Below are 20,785 nucleotides of genomic sequence, written 5' to 3'. Positions count from 1 at the left end.
AAGGTCGATAGACATTTTTTTAAATCACTTCTAGCAAGGACTACTAGATGGCAATGCTGATCTAAAAGAGTAATTTTAATAGTACATCTTCTTTAAGAAAATCGAGGATTACCAATCACACTGAGAAATCAGAAGGGCTATTATACTTATGTAATAACTTAAATTTCTTAAACTTATGACTGTATCCTATTGGCAACAACAGATGGAACAGATTCAGTACCCAAAGTCTGATACACAGTAGAGAACCACAACATCATCTGTAATGATATAAAAAATGTAAATAACTTCACACAATTCAGAAGCTAGCCAAGTGTGCTTTTTTTCTTACTGTCATTGTTGGCCTAGACTTGGAACTATAATCAAAACAAACCTTCATTTCCTATCTAGATCCCCTCAAAATCCTATTGACCCCACTATCACACACAGTTTATGCAGGTCCTGTTTCTGTAATTATTCTATGCATTACTACAAAACTGGGGTGCTATTTCAAACACAGAAATAAATTCCACATTCTCAGAACACGCAGGGAAAGGACCAAAGACTTGAAATCGCTTGTGATACAACCATCCTGGAATTCAATACAATCAGTGCGCTCTGACAACATTAAGAGTCTCATACTTAGCTGATGGACAAGTTTATAAAAGGAGATTAGAGAGAGGAGCAAATGTTATGCAGAGATTTGTTATCATCACTTCAGAAGCATGCAAGATGACTTCTAGGCCTTGCTCTTCATTGCTTGCGATTATGTGATGTGTATATCAGAGTAATTTGATTTCACATTACTTACCTCAGGCAATGCCCCAAGCATCAAAGGTATTAAGTAATTTAGAGTTTACTGTTGTTATTTTTGGAAGGAATTCTTGAGTTGCAGAGACCAGCACGTAATGAACAAGCAGCAAATGCAGCTCTCCTGCCAGGTCTCCTAAAATAAAATGTGTGGCATATATTCCCTCTGAAACCAATTTGAATATACTAGCATTGTTCATGCATATTACATTAGCTTCAGACAATCGGGTGATTTAAATGTACCCAGTTACCTATATGGATTAAATGAAAATCCCTTACTTGGATCAATATTTAGAAAGCTGGTGGATTCCATAATATCCACACAATCCTCATTTACATCAGGATGACTTATTTATGGGTTTTGAACATGAAACCACACACACACATCCATCCACCCACATCCACCAAGAATGCAGGGGAAAACCAAGATGATGGCATACATATATTCTATTTTCTTCTCTGTATGTCTCGAGCAACTTGGTAAAGAATTTCCCTCCAAGAGATGAAGGATGCTGCTATGCAGAAGACCATGGAAGCTTAACATAGTGTTCTCAAACCTTTTAAATGAAAGCAAGGATGTGGATTAGGAAATGCCCTCTTGTTTTCTAAATTTAGAACAGTGCATAAAGTTCAAACATCTAAGACAGTGATACCTCCAGAAATCATTAAAGAAACAATGATGCAAAAATAATAATTACAGCAAGATTTCATAGACATTAGAGCTGGAAGGGACCTTGGAAGATCACCGAGTCCAGCCCCCTGCCCGAGGGGCAGGAAGTCAGATGTGGTCACAGGATCCCAGCAAGATAAGCATCCAAATTTATCTTGAAGGTGTTCAATGTAGGTGCTTGAACCACCTCTGATGGCAGGCTATTCCAGACCTTGGGGGCTCAGACAGTAAAGAAATTCTTCCTTATATCCAGCCTGAAATGGTTTTGTAGTAGTTTATAACCATTCAACCTTGTCATCCCGTGGGGTGCTCTGGTGAACAAACATTCCCCCACATACTGGTGGTCACCCCTGATAAACTTATAGGTGGCCATCAGATCACCCCTGAGCCTGCTTTTTTCCAGGCTAAAGAGCCCCATAGCTCTCAGCCTGTCATCGTAAGGTCTGTTTTTCTGACCTCCGATCATGCACGTGGCTCTTCGCTGGACTCTCTCAAGCTTCTCCACATGCTTTTTGAATTGTGGGGCCCAAAGCTGGACACAATACTCCAGCTACAGCCTAACCAAGGCCGAGTATAAGGGGAGAATGACGTCCCAGGATTTGCTTGAGAAGCATCTATGGATGCAAGCCAGCGTTTTGCTCGCTTTACTAGCTGCAGCATCACATTGAAGGCTCATGTTCATCTTGTGGTCAATGATGACTCCCAAGTCCCTTTCTTCCATAGTGCTAGCCAACATAGCACTGCCGAGCCTATAAGGATGCTGCGGGTTTTTGACTCCAATGTCCACATCATTAATGAAGATGTTGAACAATATGGGTCCAAGGACAGAGCCTTGGGGGACCCCACTGGTCACAGGGCACCATGGTGATTGATTTCTGTCCATTACCACCCTCTGGGTCTGACCACGGAGCCAATGTCCCAGCCAGCGGATTGTGGTGGACCCAAGGCCACAGTTAGCCAGCTTCGCCAAGAAGTGATCATGAGATACCAGATAAAAGGCTTGATAGGTCACCTGGTCATAGAAGGAAATGAGATTAGTCAAGCAAGACCTACCCACAACAAACCCGTGCTGGCTATCCCTCAGGATGTTGGTATCAGCCAGTCCATTAAGGATGGCCTCTTTAATAAGCTTTTCTAAGACCTTCCCTGGGATAAAGGTCAAGCTGATGGGCCTGTAGTTTGCTGGATCCACTTTCCTCCCTTTCTTGAAGAAAGGCTCCACATTGGCCTTCTTCCAGTCTTCGGGCACTACACCAGAGCTCCAGGTGTTCTCAAAGATCCGTGCCAGGGGTTGGGTTATGATGCTCACCAGCTCCTTGAGTACCCTGGGGTGCAGATTGTCAGGGCCAACTGACTTGAAGGTATCCAGCCTCTCAAGGTGTTCCTTCACAAGGTCAGTATTGATGGAGGGCAGGGGATCTCCCTCACTTGGACCTTCCTGTTCCATAGGGGGCATGGGTGTCCCATGGGACTGAAGAAAGACAGACGCAAAGTACCCATTTAATAGGTTGGCTTTTTCCTGGGCGTCAGTTGTCCCATCTGGTTTAGCAGGGGTCCAATGTTGCCCTTGCTTTTCCTCTGGCTCCTCACATATCTGAAAAAGGACTTTTTAATGTCCTTGATACTCGAAGCTAGTTGGAGTTCAGTTGCAACCTTGGCTTTCCTGGTTTGCTCCCTGCAGGACTGGACCAGTGCAAAATATTTCTCCTTGGAGGTGAATCCTGCTTTCCATTCTTTGTAGGCCTTTCTTTTTAGCCTTAGGAGGTGTGCTAGATCCCTGGAGAGCCAGGGGGGCTGCTGTGCCCTCTTGCTGCCTTTCCTCCGAGATGGAATGGAATTAGCTTGTGCACTGATTGCTCCTCTGAGGAGCAACCACTCTTCCTGAACTCCCCTCCCTCTGGGGTCCTTTAGGCACTCACTGACAAGCCTCCTGAGCTTGTCAAAGTCAGCTTTCCTGAAGTCAAGGACTTAGTGCTGCTGACTGACTTGCCAGCTTTATGGCAGATGGTGAAGGTGATCATGGTCACTGCCACCCAGCTTCCCATCGATCACTAGGTCACTGATTAGGTTGTCCCCAGTTGGCAGTACCAGGTAGAGCAGCGCTTTACCTCTCGTTGGCCTGTAGACTTCTTGGGTCAGGTAGAGGTCATCCATGCATGATAGGAAGCTTTGTGACCGCTTGGATTTTGCTGAGTGATCCTTCCACGAGATGTCTGGTTAGCTGAAGTCACCCATGACAACCATGGTCCTGGAGCATGCGGCCTCAGCCAATTCCCGGGCGAACTCCTGGTCAAGCTTATGTGTATGTCAAGCCTATGTGTAATACACATATTAATGAAGATGACCTTCATTAATATATACTTTAGGTTGAATATCACAAATTAGGAATTAATCAGAAACAATGAAATGTCTGAGCATCTTTTGGTCCTTAAATTCACCACTACTTGGAGCAGGCTTAACTTCTATAAATGCTCATAAGAGAAGAAATATGACTGTACAACACTGGTATATTCCGATTTACAGCTTCTGAAGACCTGATTCAAAGAATGTGGAAATCCGTGCAAGAATTTTCATTGACTTCAATGGCCTTTAGATCAAGCCCCAATTGTAGTAAGAGTAAATTCAGTGCAATAATCACAGTGGATCAAGTTCATATTTTGAGCTCGGATGCTTCCTTCTGGACTTTTTCATTTCCAAAAAAAGATTAAGGCAGTCATGTTATGTTATTTCTGAATTATTTCCAGATGTGTGTCATTTCAAATGGAACTTTCATCCATCTGCATGGACTGAGCATGCGTACAGATGGAGGGGTTCTAAGATGTTGCCCATGTTAGTGACACAAACTGAAACTACAGGGAAAAATAGTTCCTTTTTAGAGGATGGTGGTAAAGTTCATATTTTAAGACTTAAAAAAAATGTTGAACTATACTTATTCTGTTTAAACATGTTGGGAATGGAGCTGGCACCCCCAGCATCTCTTCAGTTTATTTCTTGCTATAGTGGCTTCCCCCCAATTAATTTTGTTTATTTTTCTTCTATTGCTGTAATAGTTAAAACATACACGTAATGCCAGTGTTAGTATTAACATCAAACTTGACACCCTAATAACTAACGATTAGTCTAAAATGAATTGCCTCATTCATTCACTGCTTATTAACAGCTCAGTTGTCCCATCTGTCCTCTTAAAAATCAAGTTACATGCTAAATAATTTGAAGCATTACTTCTCTTTGGCTCAGTTAATCTAGTTTTATTTATTTTGGAGCCAATAAAATTAAAAATGATAATATGAGATGCCATCCCACAGTATGCTAGCGAAACCTCACTTCAAATTTGTGTCCATTCATACTCCAAAATGTATGGAAATCCAAGTGTGATTGATCAGTAATCAACATATTTGTTAGTTCTGTGCGTCTTTGTCCCGTTCTGCAGCTGATGTTCATTCAGTCATCTTCTAATGACTCATATGTCAATACTTTGGTTAAGCAGGCTCAAGGATCATTTATGTATTATAATTTATGCACTGATCTAAATATTTTACATGCTGTGTTAATGGCTGAGCTCTGCCCTTTAAATTAATTTTGAGAACTCATTTTTTGGAAACTATTTGCAGAACTTTAGTGTTAAAGGTTCATTTTCTCTTCCACTTCCATAATTAAAAAAGCTATTCTTTGAATCTCCACACCTCAAAAAATGTTTGTTGCACCGGAAAGAGACACCAGTGCCTTTTTTTAATAAGAAGATAGGTGAGGAATACCAAGACTGTAGATTGTATACACTACTGACCTAAAAACCTAATGGGACAGAGAACTAGATTTAAAAAAAAAATAAAGCAAGCCATATGATAGAGTGATTGGATGCTGAAGGTTGTAATTAGAAAGATGGTTGGACCATGGAAGAGGGGTTCAACTCTAAAAGTATCCATGTAATTCAAGTAGCTCATCCTATTTATTTTAACATGTGATGTATAAAGTCAGCTTCTTAAATTATGCTAAAAACATGTTTCAAGACATACCAGAAAAAGTTTAGTGCTTTAGCAGTGATTTGGCATCACCTTTTACATGAGTTCATGTTCCAGTGCATTTTGTTATTTAGGAAATGTAAGAGAACATCGTGTCCAAAATACTTTCTGAGTACAAGGAAATGAAGACACTGTGATTTAAATTCAATGACCCTCATTAGTCTGGTATCAATAAAGAGAACTAGTTAATCAATGCAGCTAGGAATGAGTAGTCTCTGGAAAGCCCATGAGCAAAGTCTTTGGGCTACAGAATGTTAGCATGAAACACATTAGGAAAAAACTGCTGAAGCAAGTAATTAGTCACTAGAATAATTTCACTAAAAGAGTTAAGTTAGCAAATATTCTATTTTTCAAGGATATGAACTGCCTCAGTGCAAAATTATGACATAGCAAGCATAAAAAATTTGTATTTTTACCAACTCTTTATCTAGACAGTGTAAAATAACAGCTCTAAACTGACAGACCATGCAGCCTGTGAAGTCAAAACAGAATGATTAGTTGCAACCAGTCCTTTGGTTTAGGAAACAACAGACATCCTGGCTGCATATCAAAAACATTTAACCCATTAGGGGTTGGCAACCTTTTGCCACCACCTGTAACACCGCAATTCTCCACCCTCCTGGATTACCTAAGAGACCTGTGCTTACTTTTGCCAGATTAAAGTGGACAGTGGTCATGGAAAATGTTAAATTTGGCACTGCCATAGAACACAGCAGGGAAGGCTGGGCAGTCAGCTGATGCTGCAGAGGGAATAAATGGAACCAGACAGACAGTAGGACTCTGGCTTTTTCTGATATTATACAAATCTTTCTCTCTCCTTTACTTTCTCCCTCCCCCTGTTTCAAAAAGCCTTTTGAAAAATACCTATACACATGATGGAGTTCGGATCTGACGTGTGCTAATTAGCATGCATCAGAGCAGACTTGATTAATCGAGTCTACTGCAAGTCTGATGGAGCGTGCTAATTAGTGCACTCCAGCAGCCTTCGTGACACGTGTATTCAACGAACCCGCATTTCAAAATAGCAGCAGGGGCGCTTTAACTAAAGCTCATTAAACGAGCTTTAGTTAAAGCACCCCTGCCACCATTTTGAAGTGCAGGACGCTGAATATACATGACACTGAGGGTGCTGTAATTAAAGCGCCCTCTCCACCCCAGAGTATGTTTATACATAACTACTGAGCCTGGCTGAAACAGTCCTGGGCTGGCAGGCTGACCCTCTGGGCCTCCTGCCAGCCGGGGCTGCTGTAAGCCGATTCAATATGCTATGGTCCAAGCTCATGTGTAAACCATGCACCCAAGAGCTTCCCGGGAGCAATAAACTGCAAAGCAATAAGCTCTTCAGCTTATTGTTGCCTGTTAATGGCTTATGTAGATGCACCCACTGGGTAGATCCAAAATGACTTCTTATTTTCCTTTAAGTGGATTCATGTCTGTGAAATGAAGTATTCTATGTGGAAAAGTTGAATAGGCATTATGATCTGGGCATCTCAGTCACTTATTTTCTATAGTAAACTAAATAAATTGCTAAGTACCCGCGTTATCCAGTGACAGCTTTAACAACTTTAAAATGTAAATTAATTTGATAATATTTTAACATGTGAAAGTGTTTCTTCTTTCAAGGACCTTCCTAATTTTACTCCAGGAAACATGACAAATATTTAATTTAGACATGCTTTGTAATACTATCATATAAATGCACTTCAACTGAGGCACGTATGAATTTATTTGAATTTGAAATGAAATTTTATCATAACATACTGGACCATGAGAAACTCTTAAGTTTTTCATTTCAAAATAAAGTTGTGAAAAATTAACTCCATTTCACTACGTTCGGTTTCCATGCTGGTACAGCCAAGACCCACATTGGCATACAAGAACTTCGGCCAGCAAACTTTCCAAGTCATGGGCTGAAACAACTCCGCTCCAGTTCCACATGGGTTCATTGGCTTCTGTGATCTGGCAGAGACAGGGAGTTTCCCCTGTGCCTGCATCAGGGCCAGGCTGTTGGGAGCCACCTCTGCTTCTCCCAGCCCCTTGTTTCCCCGTTGGGGTGCAGTCACAGCTTCCAGCCAGTGGGGAGGTGAGCTGTGGCTAAGCATCCATACTGCTGTTGCTTCTCTCTCTCCAGGCTCTCAGTTGTAGCACAGAAGTGGCAGCAGGGTAGATAACAGCTTTCCTGGTACAACTCACCACTGGCTGGAAGCTGCGCCCATGCTGCCACCAGGGAGAGGCTAGTGGGTGGGAGGAGGAAGCAACAGTGGCGATGATGCAGCTGGAAGTTATCTGGTCCCAGCACAGCTCCTTGCTACTGGCATGGGCGACTGGTACCTCCTAATACTGGGGGAGGCGCAGTCTCCCAGTGCAGCGGCAACCCAGAAGTGCCACTGGCACTTCTCTCAGGGGGTGCATGTACACCCGTGTGCACCCCCTATGTATCGCCAATAGCTACAGGCACGGGCAAAGCCTTCAGGCGCTGCGGGTCAGATCCAGTCCATAGACTATATTGCCAACTCCTGTGCTAGAAAACAGATTACTTATTTTACCCTACTTCCCTGCTCCTGCTTCACCCTGTGGGCACTGGATGTTTATCAACAGGGGAATAAGTTCGCATAAGCAACCACTGATGGGAAACGCACTCTGTAAGTGTTGCTGTGAGGTGACGTGCTAGGAGACAGTAAAATAAAAAGTAATATTTCTTTTAATCTCTTCCTCCCTCCCTATAATCTAAGTGATTTACTTTTAGAGTTTGTTGGAATGGTTTCAGTAACATGCAAGAGACTGTTTTAGCCCCTTTTATACCTTTCTGAAATACTCCAGATTAATAGGATCATAGGAAAGTAGCACTGAATAGGACTCCTTACAAGATCATCTAGTCCAGTCCCCTGCTCAAGGCACAATCATCCCTAGCTAAATATTTACAGACAAGTGCCTTTCTATCCTGCTCTTGAAAACTTCCATGGATGGAAAATCCACAATTTCTCCGGGTAGCCTGTTCCAATGGTTGACCATCCTTATAATCAGAAAGTTCCTCCTAATTTCTAATCTAAATTTCTCTTGCTGCATCTTGAGACCACTGATCTTAATTCTGTCCTCTTTGGTTATGGAGAACAGCCCATCTCCATCCTCTCTGTAATTGCTCCACAGGGCAATTACAGGGATGATTTGAGGAGGGATTTGACTGTTATCAAATCTTCTCTACTCCAGACTAAATAACACTAGTTCTTTCAGTTTTTCCACATAAATGTTGCCTCCCAGGCCCCTACCTATTTTTGCTGCTCTGCTCTTCTCTGTCCAGACATATCCTATTTGAAATGTGGGGCCCAAAACACGAAATGGCACTCCAGGTGAGGCCTCACCAGTGCTGAATAGAGTAGACGAATCACTTCTCTTGATTTGCAAGTGACACTCCTGTCAATATAACCCAGGATGCTCTTTGCTTGTTTTGCAATAAAAGCACACTTTTGGCTCATATTTAGCTTATGGTCTACTGTAACCCCCAGGTCCTTCTTTGCAATACTGCAGCTTAGCCAGTCATTCCCTAATCTGTATTTGTGCATGCAGTTATTTCTGATTTTTCCCATACCTAAATCATGGCAATATATCCACACTGGTACATAAATATTTGTTAGTGCAAATTAAGTTATTTTAATTCAAACACTTAATTTGGTTGGGTAAACAAAAGAAAGCCAACTCTGGTTTAATTTTCACATAAGATGTAGCTCATCATTTGAGCTATCCTGCTTGTACTATCTTATTTCTTTTGCTGAAAATACTATACTAAAGTGTCTAGAGAAGTGTTTCTTTACCTTCTAAGTCCTGGAGAAAAGGACTTGTTGCAATCACAAAATAAGAGCCATACATATCACAGTCTTAACTGTATCCAGTATTGGTCATTGGAAGCTATCAAAAATAGTGGCACCATGCAAATGTAAACTGTACCTGCCCATTTGTTCAGACCCACAGTTGTTTAATATCGTACATCACTGTGATTACAGACAGACACTATTGAAGTAGAAGTCATACTCTGTGGAATACTGTTTCAGCATCCATAACATTTTTTCTCATTTACACTGACGGAATTTATCAAACTCTCTCTACTGTTGACACAATCAACCAACTCTGAAATGAGGGGCTATAAATACTGTCAGAGCAGGAGATACTAAAATGCCAAACAAGTAAGTCCTCATTTGAAGTTGAAACATTTATTTTGAATGAGCACTGTGTGATTAAGCTGCTTGTGAGGTCAAGATAATTTACTCTGGCAACTAGCCAATCTCAGCCTGGGTACCACTTGATATTAAAAATGCAAGCCTTCAAATCAACCCTCTTGCCATGTCTATCATTTACAACTTAGCAGCTTCTTATTTATATATATTTACTAGTACGCCTTCATTTGAATTAAAAAAAAAAAAACCATATCCAGATCCCCAATGTTCAAGGTACTTGTCACAATGACAGACAGAGTTAAACAAGCATGCTTTTTACTCTCGAGCCTCTGTCTTCCTCCAGTTCTCCAGCTGTTCACAACCACAAGATCCTGCAGAGTACAAACAACTAAAATGAGCTTTACTCATTTAGTCTAAATCCTTCTTACTCTTGGAACAATATTGTCTTGGCCAAGTACCAAAGAATAGAGTGTACCACCCCATCATATGTTAAGACTACCTATTGAGTTGCAGTATTTTGATGGCACTTTAACTGAGCTCTTATTCAAACACTCTGACACAGAAATGCCACATTTAATGAGCTCTGATGCAAGCAATAAAGCCCTTTTTCTTGGGAGGGGGGAGTCTTACCTTTCGTAGCTATTCGAACACACTGAGTTTTAGTTTCCTGTTGAGAGGAAAAAATACAGAAAATGCAGTCAGTCTTGTTTCAACTTCTGCTTCACAATAGTTCTTGAACATGGGGTAGCTGAGCAATGTTGTGAAGGGTTCTCTGCTTATTTCTGGCGAGTGATGAAGGAGGAAGAATTTTGCATCTACAAAAGCAGTGAGCTACGTAAAATGTTACCAATTCTTAAGCCTTCTATATATTGAGGTATATTTTCCCAGAAAAGAACTTGAACACAGAAATGCATGTATATGCACACAAATATTATTTAGTAGTTCATGAAAGGGGTGAGACTGTTGAGTAGCCAGAACAATTAATTGGTTTTGCCCACTGGCTTAAGTTAGGGAGGCAGTTTATCACAACTGAAGTTGGGAATTTATGGTGCAAATTCTCTATGTGCCCTAAGATTCTATAAAATAAATATTTTTTAAAATATACATATATATGAATATTTTAGTCTTCAAAATCTGTTTTAACAAGTATGTAGAAAATTATCATAACTACTCTATTTAACCAGATCTGCTTATTTTCTTTGCAAAACAGTGCATCTTTCCTGGGATACGTTTTCTCATAAAAGTTTTCTTTATTTTTTTCCTGATCTAATTCCCTACTTGCAACACAAATTGCTAGATATGAACAAAATTATTTAGTTAAAAACACCTGAGCCAACTTCTTTGATAATGTATTAGGTAAAAATAAGTGAGGCCATAACCCAAGGCTTTGACAAGTTTCAGTGCAGAGAGATTTCTCAGCTCAGGTAAAAGCACTATGAAATTCAACAACAGAATCTTAACAACATTTTAAGTACAGCTATTTTTGTGCACATGCATTTAAATTCTCTGTGGAGACCACAATGAGAGTTGGCTCCCAGTCTGACAGAGCACTTATGCAAAACACCTAATTGTAAACTTATGAAGACTTACACTTGAGTAAATGCTTGAAAGTTTTGTAGATTAAAGGCCATGCAGGTTATGGTAAAACTGAGACACACCAGAAATTGGAAATTAAAATCACCCCCCAAAAAAAGAAAAAATCTGTTGCAAAACTTTAAAATCATGGCAGAGAAAACCACTTCACACTTGCAACATCCTCTCTCAAACGGACATTCAAAGAAAAACACAATTAATTTCTCTCTCACTTTTTGTTCATTTCTGTCAAAGTACAGAAATAAAAACACGGATTTGTGGCTTTTTTTCATAATGGCTGTATTGTTTATATTTTCCACTCATTATAAACTGTATGAGACAGCAACTGCCTGAGAACCTACCAACAAAACCACTTTGATGGGGGCTAACAAAGCAATTAGATGAGTTAAATGTAGAAAATGAAGGAAAAGTGTATGAGGATGTGACAAGTACTTTCATTCCCTTTGTTTGCATTACATAAATCTCCCCTTCAGAAATATCCTCCAACCCTGTATGCAATTCAACAAATGAATGAATCTTCCCCAACGTGGCAAGTAATTTTCATACTTATAGGTAAGACTGTTAAAAGGGGAAAGTGACAGAGCCATTACCTGTGATCTCTTTAGCCACAGCAGAAATTCAAATGGAAGGGTACAAATGACTCCTATTTCTTTAGGGAAGGCCTCTGTGAATATTGCCTTTATCAATCTAGCTGCGATTTTCCTATATAGCAATTTTCCTTAATCATGTCCTTCCCATCCCTCCATACTGTATAATTCTTAAATGGAATTTTTAAGTATGTCAAGTTACTGTGCTGAACACTATGTCTGTGCCACACACACTTTCACTTGACAACGGCATGGGGTTTGACGAGTTATGTTGTTTTTCAAAACTGGAGCCCCCCCTTTGCAGTATTTAATTTTCTGTGTGAATATGGAATAGAGTGGTGACAGGATCAGCAGCAGTGCTCAATAACTGTGTCATCAACAACTAAATAAGGAGGGAATAAGGGCAAGCCACAGCCATACCTTTTCTACTATGCAGCAGTCAAGGGATCTTAAAGCATATTTGTGTGGAAAAACTCAAACAGAGCATGGACATGGGGTTATTCACACCCAAAGGCCCTTTTTTTAAAAACATTCTATTTAGTGTTGTGTGTGAGAGCCCTGAAAAGTTTCTAACGTTTTATTAGCCTGCTGAGCAATTTCATTCTATTTACCCTGCAAGTCTTGAGACTTGGGAGAAGAAGAGCGGATGTTACTTACTGAGAAGGCAGAATCACACAGCCGAAATTATTTCATTCAAGTTATTATTCTGCGATGTATTAAATTCTCATCTAGTAACTGTTACTATGAAACAGGAGTCATGTGAAATATAAATGGCAGAGTGCCATACTGTTGCAGTAGAGAGGACAGCACAGTTTAGAACAGCATCACCAAACCACATCTAACTTTCATAATCCCTACTTTCACCAAAGATACCTCCCCCCACCCCCTCAGTTATTTTCTGAAGGTCAACATGGTTGGCGCTTACCTTCTCAACACTGCTCATGGCTTGGAAATAGATATTGTAGCCTTTCCGAGGAGCAAGGGGTGGGTTCCAAAAGCCCTGGTAAGTTCTGTTGTCACCAACAGTGAAAGGGGCTGGTTCAGGCAAGTTACCAGGGGGCAATTCAGCAGCAAAGTAGTACGGGGAGCCTCCACTTAAAGCACTTTGGTACGTGACAGGGATTTGGTAGCATTCCATTGTGCCCGTTTCTCGCTTTGTTCGGTGTGGATGCAGCTCCTCAACAACAATCTGGTAGGCACTTTTAAAAGACAGAAAAAACAACTTCAAGTTCACTTGCGATGGTTTCTTTTTATGGTGCCCAAAACCATAAGACCCAGTCTGTGGTAGTGCTTTTGTTTTAATACACTGGATGCAGAACAGAAACAAGCTTGCCAAAGTTAGGTCAGTGCTTATGCAATTCAGAAATTTAAAACCTGACCCAATGCCTAATACCTTGTTTTAAAGATCTGAGCCATAGATTACCCATAGAAAAGTAAGAGCCACTAATTTTATATCATACCTATAAATATTTTATTTTGAAGACCCTTTCAGAAGAGTTTCTTTCACCATTTTCCCCCCTCTAAATACCCAAAGGAACAACACACAAGCAAACTAACCCATAAACCTCTCAACATTGGTATCCTTTGAAATTTTGTTAAGAAACCTAGAATGAATCTGACATTAACCACAGACATTGTAATAGATTAAGCTCTTTGTCTGATTTTCTGAAGCATTTGAAGTTAGCGTTTTCCTTTGAAATTATATTATAGAAAGCTCAGCTTCAAGGCCTGACATAAGGACTGCCTTTAGGCTGTGCTTGAAGCACCAATTTGCAGTCGTCATATCATTAGAGACAGAATGTGCTGACAGGCTTCTGCACCTCTTGACCTTGCTGTGGCATCTATCTTGGCTCAGAGCTATGCAGATCTAAAGTACAAGTGACATACTGTAATATAAGCACAGATGGACAGAAATCTGTCCACTCCGCCAAAATAGACTGCATCATTTCTCTACAGTAGGCAATGATAAAATGTTACAAATTGCTGAAGCAGATGGCATTCAGCCTATTCCAACCCAAACCCACCAATACCTTTCTTGAAATGTCCCAAAGCTTGGTCACTTATCTAAATTACCTTCTTTATTTAGAGAAGGTAATTATAATTCTTCTTTCCCCTGCAGGGAAACTACATAACTACAGTATGTTACCAACTCATTACCACCATCGGCTGTTCTGCCAGCGTACAACACAGAACAAAAAGGAATTAAGGGAATTATTTGCTTAAAAAAAGGAAAAAAGAAAACCAGAAAGAATGTTTTTTGGGTTTTTTTTAATTTTAAGTTTATCAAAAAGCCTATAGTATTATATGAAAATATCTCTGAGGACTTAAAGAATGAATCACTCAAATTGTCAGTACTAGTGGGAAAATATCCCTGGTCAGGTATAAGCAACTGCATTAAACAGACAAGACTGACTGTTTTATTTCTGAATTAAAGCCTTCTAAAAATCTAAACAGTAGGAGTGAAACTAGCCATGGTTCTGGAAGTGTCACTATGTTGCTATAGAGAGGCGGGAATCCAGCTGTCCATTTTTAGGAATAATGGGTAAGAGTTAAACAAATAACTTTATTCATTCTCTTTATTGCTATCCTAGAAAAGCTAACAGAAGCAGTAGCAGAGTTGTAGTATGGCCTTGGGTTGTGGAGAGAAGGAAAGGAGAAGAAAATAGGATACTTGTTGCTCATACTTTTAGGATGATATAGGAAACTAATGTTCTCACTCATGGTAACCAAGAGATAAGGAAGAAAAGCCCCTTCCCTTTCAAAGCAGCTGAGCTGGATAAGATAAAATTAACTTTGAAAAATGAAGAGAAAAAACAAAACAAAACAAAACAGGGAAAGTCTCTTCACTTGCAGAAACCTGGGGTTCTCTACATGGACTGGACTGGGGTTGTAATGTATTATCTTCCATGCTAGCCTGTAACTGATAGCTGTCCATTTAACATTAGATATTAACTTAAAAAATCATCTGATGAAGGGACTTCCTCCACAAAATGCCTGCATAAAATAATTCTACCTTCAGTCTATTACTGCTCACACTAGGAAAGAAGCTCAGTGCATGGATACTTGCCAAAGCTGACAAGATCCAGGGGAGGACCCAGGAGGTGCAACGGTGCATTCAAACCCAGCTTCCACAGTGAAGGTTACATGCCAGTGGTTCTATTTCCCCATGGTCTTGGATGCCTGGTTCCTTTGCACGTCCAAGGCATAACTGGAGCCCCAGGCTGGAGTGCAACATCAGGGAACCAAATAGGGAGCAGGTAAGGAAAGGCAGACCCATGTGCTGCCACTGCTATCTGCAGCGGCCCCGGGAGAGGGGGAAGACCCAGGATTGCTCCTGCCTCACTCCAGCAGGGGGATGCAGGGAACAGCTGCATGGGGTGCTGGGTCCCTGCTTTCTCATCTTCCACCATGTTTTCTTCACTGGCCTGACAGCTCCAGCTGCAGGAAGCAGCTGTGCAGAGAGCCAGGTAGGGCTTGGGAATGGCAGTGTCAGTTGGCAATTCCTGCCAGACCATGGGGATACTGGGGAGTGGGCAGGGAGGAAGCATGCTTGTTTCCTGCGTGCCCCAGATGATCCCTGAAATCTGGAAGCAGACGCTAGAAGGGGTGACAACCACCACTGCCACTATCCCCAGCCAAGCCCCATACCCTATGTTGCTGCTTACCAAAGTCTCTGGGCTGGAACAGGACAGGAGTAGGCCTGGGGGTCCCCTGCCCCCAGATCAGCTAGGGGCAGCAGGAGCAACAGCAGGTACCTCTCCACTTCTTGTACCCAGAGCCAACCCTTGCTGGAGACAAGGAGAGGGAAATGGGAGGGGAAGGGAGATGCCTGCACTGGTAGGGAAGGGAGATACCTGCACTGGAAGGGAGGGGATGCCAAGAGCTGTGGGGGGAAAGTCTTACCCCAGCAAATGCTGCCATGGAATCAGGTGGGAAGGGGAGGACACTGCAACCCCCCTTAAGATACTGCTGCGATTCCCCACCCCCACCCCATTTCAAATTCCTGGATCCACCCATGACGAGATATATACCATGAAGTTAAAAAATCATTTGTATTTTAAAATGTCCCAGGAGAAATTACTACAGACACCCATTTCCTTTTGTTCCTGCCCAGAAGTCATAGCTCCTGAGCTGGACAACCAAATGGTTTACTGTATTGGGAACATGAGCATTGTGGTTTTTCTCCACACTCAGTCACTGCAGCTCTTTCTTGTGAGCAACCAACGGATTGGAAATGACAAGAATTCTGCTCTGAAATGCCGAGAGAGCAGGAAAGTTGTCAATTTTAATATCCAGTCAGCGTACAAGAATAAAGCCAGCAGGACAATGCAATGTGCACACATGTGACTGCAAGAAAACCACCCCCTGGAATATAACAGTGTGTTATTCAGCTCAGAAGTTGAGGCTTCAACAGTTTCACATCAACCATTCCCCTCCTTCCCCCCCCTTCCCCCCCCCAAGTAAATATGCCCCTTGCAAGGGATTTTCTTCTTTTTAATAAACAAAAATGTGATGGAGGGAGATGAGAAAGAAGGTAACAAATCAGGCATGTTAACTGTAACAGCGGCCTTACAATTTGTTGCAACCATTTTAAAATTATTTTGCATGAAAATACGTGGCAATAGTTTCAGCAAATAACCTGAGGAAAACCTGAGCTCTTTGAAGAATTTTCATGGAATACTGTATCAAATTCAACAATTGATCCTGAAACCATAAACTATAGAATATCAGAAATCACTTTATCTGCTCAGTTTGATGGGACACCTGCATCCTGTCAAATGATTTTTAAGTACAGAAACAATTAGCATTATTTATCGTATGTAATTTTTATGTTCTATAATTATCAGGCAAACATTTCTATACCTTTAAATTTCTCTAACACTTCTGTTTCTTTCAAACTGTAAGCCAGCATTTTACACTCTCCTAAATCACGTAAAAGGCAGCTTTGGAAATTCAGCCTTTTGTAACAGGCTCCCTAGAATCTTTCTTGCATGCCAAACTGGAGGTTAACAAAGAAAATGGCATCTAGTCAGCTACCTCTGGACTTTTGGGAACGACATATTTCTAATACTCTCTTTTTAAAAAATGTGCTTGTTCCACAACTGATTGGTACACCAGAAATGCACAACAAATAGTATTAGAAGATTAGGTAGTTTGGTCAAGTTACCGCATAAGTTGGTTTAGACTAATTTTTAAGTGCTGCCTTATCTCCCACTGTAACTCATAGCCCATACTGTTGGATTCACTGCAGAATGGAAACTGTCTGGCTGTATAGGTTCATATAGCACATTTCTAACGAAAGAACCCCCTCACCCACACATACATACCACTGACAAACATTTCAAGTACAGAAACAGAAAAAAGACCAGATTCTCTGTAATGTATATAGCAAGGAACCAGAAGGCACAGTGATGTCAATGGCATACAAGTTGTTTTACTAACTCATTAGGGAGACCTAGGGTAAAACTATAATTCACAAATAAATTCTACATAAAGACCACTGAAGAACAATTATTTTTAACTGTTTCTGGCTGGAGCTGATCCACTCCTAGACTGGTGTTGAAAAACTACACATTTCTCAATGAATGTGTAGTTCTGAGTCATCCAGTCTCCTTCTCCTTTGTATTTCTAGCCTGAAATTTGGTTTAAAACTTCAGAAGGCCAGAAAGAAAACTAGAGAGTATGAAATAACACTTGACAGACAAAGCATGATTAAAATCATGATTATAATTGTGAGTACTGTGGCATGTAGTGTCTAAGGGAGTTGGTGACAGCCATCTGTAGATATAATGTGGATTAAGGAACAGCTGTTTCCTGAATGCTATATCAAAGGAAGAGGCAGAAGTAAAGTAAAACTTCATCATAATGTAGTTCTGCATGTTTTTAAAGCCATAATACGATGTCCTGGGAATTACAGTATAAACAAAAGAGCTATATTTAAAGAGGATTATATGACAGTATTATGATTTTTCCATCCACGGCCCAGAGAGAAAGGTTCTGAGATTCCTGAGTAAGCTATCCAAGTACCCTCATGTTTGAGATTGGGGAGCTGGAGTTGTTCCGTTTTCTGGTCAGAGCTGTAGCACAAACAGAGTTAAGCCCTTGTTAGCATTTTTTACTGTCTGTCTGGTAACACCAACTATGTCAGTGAAACATGCTCATAAGAGAAACAAAACTTCATTTTAAGTCAAGTTAAGAAATAAGTCAAGAAATAAAGGTCACTGATATGCAGTGAATCAATTCAAGATTTCAGTGTACTACATTTATCTTCCCTATTAAAATGCTGCTGATATGTAACTAATTGAAATATGCATACTTCAGGGAAGGCCAGAGAGCCAATGCTCTTGCACATTTTCTGGAGGCATATTCCTCATTTGGAATACAAAAAGTTTTGGTTTTTAAGGTCTGAAAATCATCTTTGTGGATTGGGGTTATGCTTTACTTCTGTAAGAAGAAACACTATGAAGGCTAGAGTGAGGATAAAATTGACAGGTCTGGATTTCTGTGACTTCAGCCAGACTGAAGGTTCTAGCCTTCCTCTCCTATGATTCTATATTGGACAAATTCCCAGAGACTTACTATTCCACCCATCCTTTATGGGTGTTATCAGCCACACAGCATGATAATTTATACATGCTGCCCAGAAGTACCTCCTATATGCAGGCATATACCATGAAATTTGAAGATGGCTGACTAGCTTAATGACAGAAAGTAGCCTTAACTAACTTGGTTCCATAGCAATCCATCTTTCCAGGCTATGAAATAATTATAGAAATGAATTCATTTCTGTTTGGAGTTTCTCTACAGCTGCTGCAACATTTTCAGGTAATAGATTTTCTGTTACAAAATGTATTACATAATTACTGCAGTCTACATTACCTCGTATAAGAACATGTTGGTCCCTTATGGTTACATACAGTTTATCAAGTGCTCTAACTAAGAGTGGAATATTTTCATAATTTTACTATGTGATTTTAAATATCCAGGTTTTTTTTAATATATTTATCATATCTAATTGCCTCAAACTAAGTTTTGTGGAAAATAATCCTTATGCATTCATGGGATGAATCTTTCCCATCTGGAGTTTGCTTGAAGCAGTTATTAGAGCTCATGGTTCACAGTGCATCCCTTGCTAATAGATACTACATCTGAAAAGGAGAGTGAGGAACAGTAATCTATTTATTGTTTATTGGGCACGGCAAAGTTGTTCATTTTTTAAGATCAATTAATAACACTGGCAAGCAATTACCTAGCTACCATTTAGTACATGTTCAATAAAATGTTTCAATTGCTATTTTTTATTTCTCTTTATATATATATAAATCAATACAGATGCAACTAAAAGTCATGCACTACGTGCTATTAGGCTTTCTGTGCTTCACCACAATGAAGGTATTCCTGGGCAGTGTGTATAAATTAGCATGCTATTTGATAGCATCCATTGAGGGGGGAAGGAATAGTAAGTGTCTGGAAATCTGTTTATCATAGAACCACAGAAAAGTAGGGCTGAAAGGGACCTCCAGAAGTCATCAAGGCCAATCCACTGCTCTCAGGAGGATCATCCCTACCCAAACCATCCCATCTGAAAAGCCGTATTCTGGAATATTTCTTTCTATATAAACTGTGTTGTGTTTTAGTGAAGATATTCTTAGTCTTATATATAAAATGAGAGGCAACAAATGTGATCTTGAAAAATGAGACAAGAGATTGAAAAGTTAAGTGAGGTCTGAATTGAATTCCAGTTTTTCCTTTAACTCTCTCTTTGCCTGTGACAAATCTGTTTCCTTAATTAAATGAAATGACGCACTTGCTTCTCCTCCCACCCCCCCGGGGAGATTTGAGAATTAATGTTTGTACAGCACTCTGGATATGTCAAGCACTCCAAAGCTCATGGTGACTCTGCCATTCCTAGAACTGTCCAAGACATATATCTAGTTTGATATATACATAGTTATCTAGTAACTAGGGATCTGGGTTTTCTGTTCACCACAGAAAAATGTGATAGAACCTGCGTTTTCTAATGTTTAGGAGAAAAACCCCAATTTTCTCTTTTAAAGGATAAAAATGTGGGAAACAGCAGGTTTGCATTTGCAGGCCGGCAGTGTTCCAGCCTGCAAAGGCTAGAGGGAGCAGGAGGAGGGTGGCCCAGAATGTGTGGCTACAGGGCCTGGCTGGGGAGTGGAACATAGCCACGAGGCAGTGGGGGGGCATTGGGCAGGCTCTCCCCTGTTGCGCACACTCTTGGTGGGAGCACGGGGGGCACGTGCCACCAAGAGCTGTGCACAGGGCGGGGGCAGATGCGGGCTGGTGGCTGCAAGTTTGGGGCTCACTGCCCTGCTGCCCTCCCCACAGGGCCTCCGCAGTGCAGCACGTGGAACCTGGCATGTCAGAGCGGACCAGGGAGGCTCAGTGGCACCGCCATAAGCCCCATGCCACCAGGAGCCCTGCACTGCCATGGCAAGGTGCCACCTGCCCACCTAGCAGCAGCAGGGGTGGCAGTGTGGAGTTGTGCCCCCAGCTGCTGTCAAAGAGCAAGATGCATCTTGCCATGGTGGTGCAGGGCTTGCAGCAGTGGCACTAAGCAGGCCTGTGCAAAGTGACTAGTATTCACTTCAGATTTGGCCGGTTCAGGTGACAGTGATTCAATTCTGTGATTTGAGTTATTGTCTCAAATTGATTCGGCCGAATCTGATTCAGAGATTCGACCACCACCAAATCAGCCAAAACTGAATCAAACAGGCCCCATCCCCCACCCGCCTTTCCATCCCCAGAGTCCCAGCTCTTAAAAGCCCCATACTTACTGGCTCCTGCCAGGTGGGGGGGGGGGGGGGCTGCACCCACTACACCCTTGCTGCACCCTACTTCCCCATGCTGCATGGAGGGCTCTGCCACGAGCCCCCAGAAGCTCTGACAACCACTGCAGCAGCTGGTAAGTGTGGGGGTTTTTTTTTTTTGTTTAAG

At 41.2% G+C, this 20,785-nt stretch overlaps 1 protein-coding gene across 1 annotated transcript in view; it reads right to left on the bottom strand.

The window, feature by feature from the left end:
* PTPRK (protein tyrosine phosphatase, receptor type K) overlaps window positions 1-20,785 on the bottom strand; it is a 570,492-nt gene that overhangs the window by 78,967 nt on the left and 470,740 nt on the right. Inside the window, exons 13-14 of the mRNA XM_025211350.1 lie at window positions 12,750-13,023; window positions 10,275-10,311 (exon numbers count right to left, since the gene is read on the bottom strand). Coding sequence (XP_025067135.1) covers window positions 10,275-10,311; window positions 12,750-13,023 — 311 coding nt within the window. The remainder of the gene's footprint in view (window positions 1-10,274; window positions 10,312-12,749; window positions 13,024-20,785) is intronic.

The sequence above is a fragment of the Alligator sinensis genome, unplaced genomic scaffold, assembly GCF_000455745.1.
Source record: "Alligator sinensis unplaced genomic scaffold, ASM45574v1 scaffold96_1, whole genome shotgun sequence".
Taxonomy (NCBI): domain Eukaryota; kingdom Metazoa; phylum Chordata; order Crocodylia; family Alligatoridae; genus Alligator; species Alligator sinensis.
This window is presented reverse-complemented; position numbering and strand designations above follow the sequence as displayed.